The following is a 10,024-nucleotide window of genomic DNA, read 5'->3' on the forward strand; positions in this document are numbered from 1 at the left end:
TCAATTTGTTCAATTCGACTTTACTTAAAAATATCTAATACCTTATCTTATTTGATCAATTGGTTGTTGCATATGACGGATTTTAAATCCGTTTGTTAAGTAAAAATCTTGACGATTATTGTATTAAATAAGAATCGTAAAATTATATATAAAGGTGGTCCTGCTGAGTGTATGGCTGAGTGACTTGGAGAGAGCCCCTGTAAGATAAGTAGAGAAGAAAAAGAGGAAGAAAATATTCTGTGCAGCTACTTTCTTTTTTGGTATTTTCTTTGGGTTAATTTTAAGCCAAATCTGAACAACCAAACCCCATCATATATAACGTTTTTCACTCGGTTACAAAACGTTAAAAAAAAACCAATCTTTCTCTTCTTTTCAGAACTGTTTCTCTAAAGAGAGAGAGATGTTGAGTTGTGTTTTACTTTACAAAGTTTGTTTTGTAGTATAAATAAATCTTGAATTTTGAAGTTTCAGTAGTTAAAAGTTTCAGAAATGATGTCTCAAGATGGGGTTCCAATTCCCTCAACTGTGAAAGGGTTAGCTCAACAACAACCAAACCCTAACCCTAATCCATTGAAGAAGAAGAGAAATTTTCCAGGAACACCAGGCAAGTTGGTGGTATGATGTAATCTCATTATTTTTGCCTTTTAAAAGTGTTTTGATGGGTTTGTTTTGTCCAAATTAAGCAGATCCAGATGCAGAAGTTATCGCTATGTCACCGAAATCTCTCATGGCGACCAATAGATTCATGTGTGAAATCTGCAACAAGGGTTTTCAAAGGGACCAGAACTTACAACTCCATAGGCGAGGTCACAATCTGCCATGGAAGCTGAAGCAAAGAACCAACAAAGAAGTTAGAAAAAAAGTTTACATCTGCCCTGAAAAGACCTGCGTTCACCACGACCCGTCGAGAGCTCTAGGAGACCTCACCGGAATAAAGAAGCACTTCAGCCGTAAACATGGCGAGAAGAAATGGAAGTGTGAGAAATGTTCGAAGAAATACGCTGTTCAGTCTGATTGGAAAGCTCATAGTAAGATTTGCGGCACTCGAGAGTATAGATGCGACTGTGGAACTCTCTTTTCCAGGTATCTCTCAAATGCAACATATATAGTTTATGTTTGTTGAAGAATTAAATGCTTAAATCCATGAATTTAATGAGGTCTGGCCAAAAATGGCTGCCAGGAAGGATAGCTTCATCACGCATAGAGCTTTCTGCGATGCTTTAGCTGAAGAAAGTGCGAGATTCACTTCGGTTCCATCGACTGTGAATCCAGTAGCAGCTTTTACAAATGATTTCATAAATGGGGCCATTAATGACAACGTGATGCACCAGTTTTCATCGGTGTTTAAACCAGAGTTTAGTGGTGGGTTAGAGCTAGTCAACAACCTGAATCCAAATGGGCAAAAGCCACAGTCGAGACTACAGTTATGGCTCGACCAGGGGAACCCATTCGGTGTCCCCAACAACACTACTGCAAACGCTTTCTTAGCATCAAAATCCACGAGCTTGCCTGACTTGGGAATGGCACCAATGAACATGTTTGGCTTATTGTCGCAGACACAAACACAATGGCTGGGCAGCAGCAAGTACCCAGATGATGATGCATTATCATTTCCAGGTGCAAACCTCAACATGTCAGCATTGAGACCAAAACAAGAAGAAGAGAACAAGGGAGATTTGTCCGAATCCATAACATCTTTGTATTCCAACAATAATCTTCAACAGAGCGAGTCTCATAGTCACATGTCAGCTACTGCACTCTTGCAGAAAGCAGCACAAATGGGATCTACAAGAAGCAACCCGGCAGCATTCAACAACAGTGGCTTTAGGTTAATGAGTTCCAACAATACTTATGACCAGAGCAAGAATGAAGTTTATAAACTGTTCAAGCAAGCGAATGACGGTGAATCTGAGAACATAAACAAATTAGTGAGCTCATTGTCTTCAACTCAAGCAGCTGTTACCAAAGATGGGTGTGCTTCATTAGATGATTTGAACTCGAGCTCATTTGTGAGAAACGCCACCACAAAACAAGGTAACAACTCGAACGAAGTTGATTCGAGCTTAACCAGGGATTTTCTCGGTGTGGGAGGTGAATCAAACAGGTCATTCTTGCAACAGCAAGAGCTTGTAAAGTTTGCTTCAATGGGTTCAATCCAGCAATGGAATTGATGATTCAAACAGAAGCGAGTCATCCACATGGAAGGGGAGTCTTGTGAACGGTGGTGGGGGCCACTCTACTGCGGTGGTGTAAGGGACTGAAGAGAAAGAGACATGGCAGTGTTGTTGGGCCCTCCATGCACGTAAATTTTTCACCATTTTAATTCTGCTACAGTTCTGTATTTTTAGTTTCTATTTTAATATTTCTCTTGCAAACTTTCATTAATTATACCGTCTTTTCATCCCAGCTACTGTGACGGCTATGACAAATTTCCTAGCTGGACTCCAAATAATATCAAACAATTACCTATGTTTTTTTTAATATTATTATATTTACACATTTAAAATTTTCGAATTTTAACGTTTATAGAATATATGTTATTATTCCGTCGAGCACCGATAAATTACCCATGATTTTAAGGCTCTATTGCTTTACATTTCCTCTACGCCAAGTGCTAAACCCAATCAATCCCCACTTTTATTTACTTCATTCATTAAAAAAATATTTTCTCCTAAATAGGATAGATTATGAATGATTGATACAACTTTAAATAACTAAAGTTTAATTTTATAAAATTTATAAATACTTATTTTTGAATTATAATTTATCCAAAGCCTCTTAAATTATTTTATAAAAGAAAAAAACATTAAAAATAAATCTCAAATGTTTTAGTTCATTTATCATTTTTTAAAAAGTGAAAAATAAGTCAATTCATAAAACCCTAAAGCAAAGTTTGGAAACTATGCTATAAGTGAAATTCTTAGGAAAAACATCTTTTTGTTATTAATAAAATATTTCGCTAAGCCATTTTCCATATATTGTTAATGAGTGATTACATTTGTTAATTGTTATATATCTAAATAAAGTTAATAATTTTTTAATTGTTATATATCCAATTAAAGTTAAAGACAAAAAGAAAGCACAATTGACTTAGAGAGGATCCAATTTTGAGACTTTAAGAAAGATTGTGTTTACCTTAATCACTGCGCTAAATCTAATATTTAAAAATTAATTACAATGTTTTATATATATCTTATATTATAGTTAATAAAAAAAATAAAAATAGACAAGTGGAGACTTAAACCTAAGTCAATCACAGGATCACTAAAACAAATTCAATAGATGATTTATAATTAAGTTTAAGGTTTTTATATTTTTAAACTAAATTTATTATTTTTGTATATTTATTTTTAATGATTATATATATGAAATTATGTTAAAAATTAAAATTGAATTAAAAATTCATTTAGCAAACCAAACTCATGAGCACATTTTTTTAAAATTAGGATTAAATTGATTAAATGTGTAAGTTATGAAGTTTAAATGTGTAAATATACAATTTTTTAACTGTTACGTCAAATGTTAATGACATGTTTCTTGGTTAACAACACTTAAATAGTTAGGTTTGATTGATAAAATTGAAAGATCGATGGTCAAATGGAATCTGTTCATAGTTAAGTGATCATGGGTTTAGTTTATCCTAATTTTTTTATATTTTTGGCCTCTTCTTTTCCTTTCTTCCATTTTGGCAATTTTTTATGAGCTTTGATCATTTTGTTGCCACTTAGATTAAATATGTCAAATATTAATGTTGTTGAATAGATTAAATCCTATGAGTGTCTCTATGAGATTATCTAATTAACAAGAAAATTAATCATTTGAGCCTCTCTTTGGTTATCGATAAACTAAGAAGAGAGTAGACTATTAAGAGTGTCTTGAGTAATTATATCCAATATATTCATGAAGAACTTAGATAATCCTAAGTCAAAATCAGTGATTGAATCATTAATTAAATTCTATGATTTACCTTGACTAGATATTCTATCATAATTATATTTTTATTTTATTTTTAATTGATTAATTTCTTTTAATTAAGTCTTCTAATTTAACTCGTATTATACAAACTTCTCTCTTATTTATTTATTTTGTTTATTTTTTATGAAATTAACCTAACATCACTCTATGTGGATTCGATCATGCTTACCACTATTGTAGAATTTTTTTTTAGCATGATTTATCATTGAAGACTCCGACAATTTGTCATTCATCAAGCTCATCTTAAAGTCATCATGCATAAACTTAGCAAATACTTGATAAAACTGATCATTAGTAGCACTAAATATAATATCTGTAACACCCCCAGCCAGTATCTGACCCGAATCCGAGTCCGAAGTATCACACTGACTTTTCAAAAACCTTTACTTGTATAAAACAGTGAGTAATTAAAATTTATTATTATTACATATAACTTATTCAAAACCTTTATCAAACTATTCAGAGCTTATACAATATATTATTTTGAATACATGCCAACTAGAACTTTATGTATTAAAATACATATTATTCACCTTTCTTCTGATCTGACCTTTGGTAAGGAGAACTGACCTGTCTTGCTCCACATTGCTCTTTACTCTTCTCACTTCGGTAACCTACGTGTGAAATAATCACACGCTAAGTCGATGACTTAGTGAGGCAATAAACATAAAATATAACTATAGCTTGTAATCATGCATGAACAATTACTATTATCACTCATACCCTTATTCATTTAACAAATCCCTATAATGCATGCAATATATATCATTACATATAAAAACATATACACACATATATTCATCACTCATCATTTCCATCATTAGCCTTATTTCATTATCAATATTATTATCGTTTATATCACTTAATACATATCCTCTTATACCTAGCATTTTAACCAACATTTTGCCTCATTTAATCATACAATCCACATATCATCATATAAATCATATAATACCATTCATATCACAAAAGCATACAAATCACATGTAATATATTTGTTGTTTTTCTTATTAGCCCATGTACACATGTGAGAACTATATATATATATGAGTCTATAGAGGTTGTGCACTAATGCTGTCACCACAGCTCGTATAAATGCATCGAAGTGCCACGTAGAGTTGCACCGTAGTGCCGCATAGAAATGCACCGAAGTTCCATATAAGGTTGTCCATAAGGACCACATATCATTCCTTAAGAATCATATACATATGCCAAGGATCAAGTATGTGTCTCAAAGACCTCACACATGTTCCAAAGAATACATATATGTCCCGAAGGACCGCGTAGACCCTCGACTCTTGGCATGCCAACTATACCCTAGCTCTCATGACACATAACATGTGTAATATCCCAAATCAGGGTCAGTGACTTAATTGCTAAATTTGAAAGTTTTGTGCTCTATTTAGAAATAAATTAAAAAGTCTCGGGAGTTAAGTAAAAAATTTTAATATTGGATTAAATAGCAAAGATGGATGAACTAAAGGGGCAAAATGGTCTATTCATGGGAAAGATTTTTATCTTCCCTTTTTTAGTATTATAAAACGTGGGAAATATGAGAGAAGTCCAGACTTCTCTTCTTCATTCTCTTCTTTTCCACCGTGAAGCCATAAACAAAGGTAAGATCTCTTGTTAGTTGATATTTAGTTGAATTTAGGATTTGGTTATGATTATTGGATGATAATTAAGCTTTAGGAAAGCTTAAATCGTCTTAAAAACAAAGGATGGTGGAATTAGGAGAGATTAAAGATTAAGAGTTTTTGAATGAAATTTTAGAATAGAGTTCATTACTCAAATTGGAAGTTGAATTTGACTTGTCATCTATGACAATAAGAAGCTAGAAGTGTTAGAATTAATTTTGAGTAACATGGAAAAATTGGTATGATTCTTGAATTCTATGTAGAGGATTAGATTTTGAAGTTAAAGATGTATTGAATGAGTAGTAATGAGTTTAAGCATGTACATGTAAGTTAAGAATAAGAAAGGGGATGATATATGAAGTGTTTGAGAGGAAAGGAAGTAATTTTCGTGCTGAAAAATATGATTTCTGGGCTAGGGGAATCGGTACCCATTCAAGGGGAACCGATACCCCCTCAAACGAACCAGAATTTACAGAATGTCATGGGGGAACCGATACCCCCACATGAGGGAACCGATTCCTCCCTAAAGGAAGAAATGAATATTGGTTTATTAAGTTCGTTTAAGTTGTTAGTATCGAATTACAAGATGTAGGTATCTAATAATTGTCTTGAAAATGTATAATTATGTAGATTCAGAGCCTGAACGAGTTCCAGAATCATTGTCAAGTAAGATCGATCAAAGGGAAAGATAAGAGATTGGAATTGACTAGTGAGGTCAGGTGAGTGCATATTCAATAGTATATGATAGGTGATGGGAAGAAGACTTGCAATGAGTCTATTTCCTGAAGAGTTACATATGAATTCATGATTAAAGGCATGAGTTGAATATGAGTGTATGCATGCTTGATTATATGAATTGATATGTTTTGTATGTGCTATGTGGTTTATGTACACACACTATTAAGTGTTAATGAGAGAATATCAAATAAGTTATGAAATTATATGAATATAGAAGATAAGTCAAGAGATGTAGGGAAATGGAAATAGAGGTTTATGAAGAATCATAGGAGAATAAATATAAGTAATAAGATAATGAAATATAAGACTATGTGAAATACATGGTTATGAGAATTAGTAAAATAGAGTTATTTGATTTAATGAGAATTGAGGAAACTAAATAAGATTGAATTATAGAATGGAATGAGAATAATATATCTATTAGGGAACTTGAATATAAAGCGCTGATATGTATATATATATGATAAATTATATGCTAAAGATCTATGGGGTTATATGAAAAGGTTATAAGAAATGTATGAAATTGAATTAATTAAATGGATTAAAGTAGTATATAAATAAAATATGATTAAGTGTAATACATATGTTTAGAAATACGACATAAGTTATATAATCTAAGGGAATATAAAGAAATAAAGCATAAAGTAGACGAAATGAGATAAGTTATTATATACCTATATGATATACGTTATCACGTAATATGAAAGGATTCAGGAAACTTATATAAGCTATGTGAAAGTGATCTAGGTGTTTATATATGAATTATTCGATAATAAGTTATATGAAATAAGTGTAGTGATTACCAGATCATAAGAGATAAGTTAGAGAATGTGAATAATATGACCAGAAACTATGAGCCTGTGTGATGAAATGAATATAGGAAGACATGACTATGAGATATGTGATAAGAAGTTATGATTAAATGATCAAGAGATATAAGCTAAGGGATATATGTGAATTACATGAAAATGTGCTATGTGTAAGTGAATTACGTGATTATATGAATATGAAATCATATGAGAATTTACATGAACTACGTGATTACATGTATGTGTGAATGAAGCTACGAGCTTATATGAATATGTGATATGTTTACATGAATATGTGCAAGGATATAAAATATAGTGCCCATGTTATGTGTCTTGAGAGCTAGGGGTGTAACATCCTCAATACCGGGTTAGTGACTAAATTGGAAAGTTTCATATTTTAGTGATTAAAATAGAATGAATGAATAGTATAAAGATTTATATGTAAATGATTGTGTAGGATTGAATTGAAAGGAAGAAGGAATGGAAGGGCAAAAGAGCCATTTGCAAGGAAAATTAATTAAAGAAGGGATAAAGATATATATGAGTACAAGTGAGATGAAAAGAAGAGAACACCAAAGCCTTTCAGAGTTATCTTCTTCTTCTTTCTTCCTTGTACGTGTGAACCAAAGCAAAGGTAAGAATTCTGATTATTGAATTTCTTGTTAAATTTAATATTGGGTTTTGATTATTAGATGATAACTAAGCTTAAGGAAAGCTTAAGTTATCTTAACATCAAAGGATGATTGAGTTAGGATACATTTAAGATTTGAAGTTCTTAAATGAAATCTTGGAATAGAGTTCATAACTAGAATTGAAAGTTATATTTGACTTGTCATCAATCTAGTTAAGATATACGAAGTGTTAAAAACGGAATTCAAACATGTTGATTTATTAATGTAATTCTTGAATTATATATGAAGGATAGGATTTAAAGGTTTAAGATGAAATAAATGAGTATAAATTGGTTTAAGGATGTGTACTAGAGTTAAGAATGAAAAAGGGGATTAAACATGAAGGATTTAATCCAAATGAATGAACTTTCGGGTTCAAAAAGAGGATTCTGGGCATAGTGCACCGATGCACATTCATGGTGCATCGATACATCAAGGTTAAAACCCAGAAATTTTATGAATGTGCATCGATGCATTAGTAGTGCATCGATGCACTCTTTTAAAATAAAAACATCGAATGCAATTGGTGCATCGATGCATAAGGAGTGCATCGATGCATCCCAGCAATAATACTACATCGAATACCTTTTATGCACCGATGCATCAGTGGTGCATCGATGCATACCTTCATTAAAAGATGAAATTGACTTTTCTCTTAGTCTAAAGAGTGAATCATTAGAGTATATTAGTTATAATACTGATATAGATCCATGTGCGATTATGTAGATAATAAAAGTAAGCTTATTCCGGAACAATCAAAGGATTAGAATCGAATCAAAGCAAAGCTAAGGTGAGTGCATACTATATGTATATTATAATGGAATAAGACTTGTGATAAGTCTAATCCCTATGTTGATATTTATAATACAGTAGTTGTGAACATGCATACATGATAATTATTGTGATACATGCATAAGATATATATATGTGTTCATGTGATATGATATGTGATATGACATGTGATATGAGAACATGATATGAAGTGATATGAGATACATGATCACAAGAGAAATGATATGAGTACATGAACATATGAAATATAAGAATAATTCCCATAGTATACGATATGAGAATTATAGGTGTAATTGGCATGCCAAGAGTCGAGGGTATAATAGTCATTCGGGACGTAGTCCTTCGGGAGGTAGTCCTTCAGGATGTAGGAGTCCTACGGGACGAATACTGAACTAAGGTTCGGTGCCCCATGAGGGAATAGATACGAGCTGTGGTGACAGTATTAGTGCACAACCTCAATGCACTCATATACCTCTAATCTCAATAATATACATGGGCTATGCAATTGAAATACCGATTTACAGTGAAAGTGATACAAGAAGGTAAGTTTCGTATGTGCATTATATGTTATCGTGCGATAGATTCATGCATATTGAAATGTCATGATCCAATTGTAAGTTTGAACATTCATAAGTTTATTGTTGCATATTCATTTATTGCCTCACTAAGTCTATGACTTAGCGTGTAAGTGATTTACACGTAGGTACCAAGAATCAGGAAAAGTGGAAATAGAAGTAACAAGGACAGCAATACTACTAAGAGATCATATCAGAAGTAATTGATAAAGTATGTACTTGGTTATGTATAGAGTGTTGGCATGTAATAAGTGTTAATTACGAATACTCTGATCGATTTTGTATTTTATGGTTTTATGTAAATTAATGTGTTTCGTTTTAATGAAAGTTTTAAAAATTCCCGGGATTTTCTATAAGAGTCAAGGTTTTGAAAAGTCAATGTGACACCTCAGACTTGTATTCGGGTCGGATATGAGTTATGGGTGTTACATTTAATGGTATCATAGCTACGGTTTAGTCGATTCTCGGCATAAACTGAAGTCTAGAGTATCTTATAAGGTATACATGCCAACAAAATAGTGGAAACTTCTGATCTAATGGAATAGTAAGTATGTTGTTTTGCTAATAGAACTATATGGTTGTATTTTTATAGATGTCCCGACAAAGTAGATCTAGAAATAAAGCGGGAGACGATAGACCCGCTGAAAGCAGTAATTCACATGCCCTGGCTAGGCAGAGTGAAGAACAGACATCCTCTGGAATGCCTGTCAATGATCAAGATATATTCTTTAGAACGTTAGACGTGGTATTGACGCGTTTCCAACCTCCTTTTACTTCAACTCCAAAAATAAATGTTGCGAAAGAGTTGAAGGGATTGGGAGCTCCAG

The 10,024-nt window shown here is 32.4% G+C and overlaps 1 protein-coding gene across 2 annotated transcripts; it reads left to right on the forward strand.

Moving 5' to 3' along the window:
- The first annotated feature begins 464 nt into the window (after positions 1–464).
- On the forward strand, positions 465–2,385 carry LOC120150257 (zinc finger protein BALDIBIS-like). Of its 2 annotated transcripts, XM_039162952.1 has the most exons (5): positions 465–604; positions 687–1,083; positions 1,181–1,292; positions 1,323–1,544; positions 1,605–2,385. In XM_039162952.1, exons 1-5 carry the CDS (start codon positions 490–492, stop codon positions 2,169–2,171), a joined length of 1,413 nt encoding a protein of 470 aa, XP_039018883.1. In that variant the 5' UTR covers positions 465–489; the 3' UTR covers positions 2,172–2,385. The 2 variants fall into 2 exon arrangements, with proteins under 2 accessions (XP_039018883.1, XP_039018882.1); XM_039162951.1 differs by having other exon boundaries at positions 1,181–2,385.
- The last annotated feature ends 7,639 nt before the right edge of the window (positions 2,386–10,024 follow it).

The sequence above is a fragment of the Hibiscus syriacus genome, unplaced genomic scaffold (genome assembly GCF_006381635.1).
Source record: "Hibiscus syriacus cultivar Baekdansim isolate YM2019G1 unplaced genomic scaffold, ASM638163v2 tig00111022_pilon, whole genome shotgun sequence".
Taxonomy (NCBI): Eukaryota; Viridiplantae; Streptophyta; class Magnoliopsida; order Malvales; family Malvaceae; genus Hibiscus; species Hibiscus syriacus.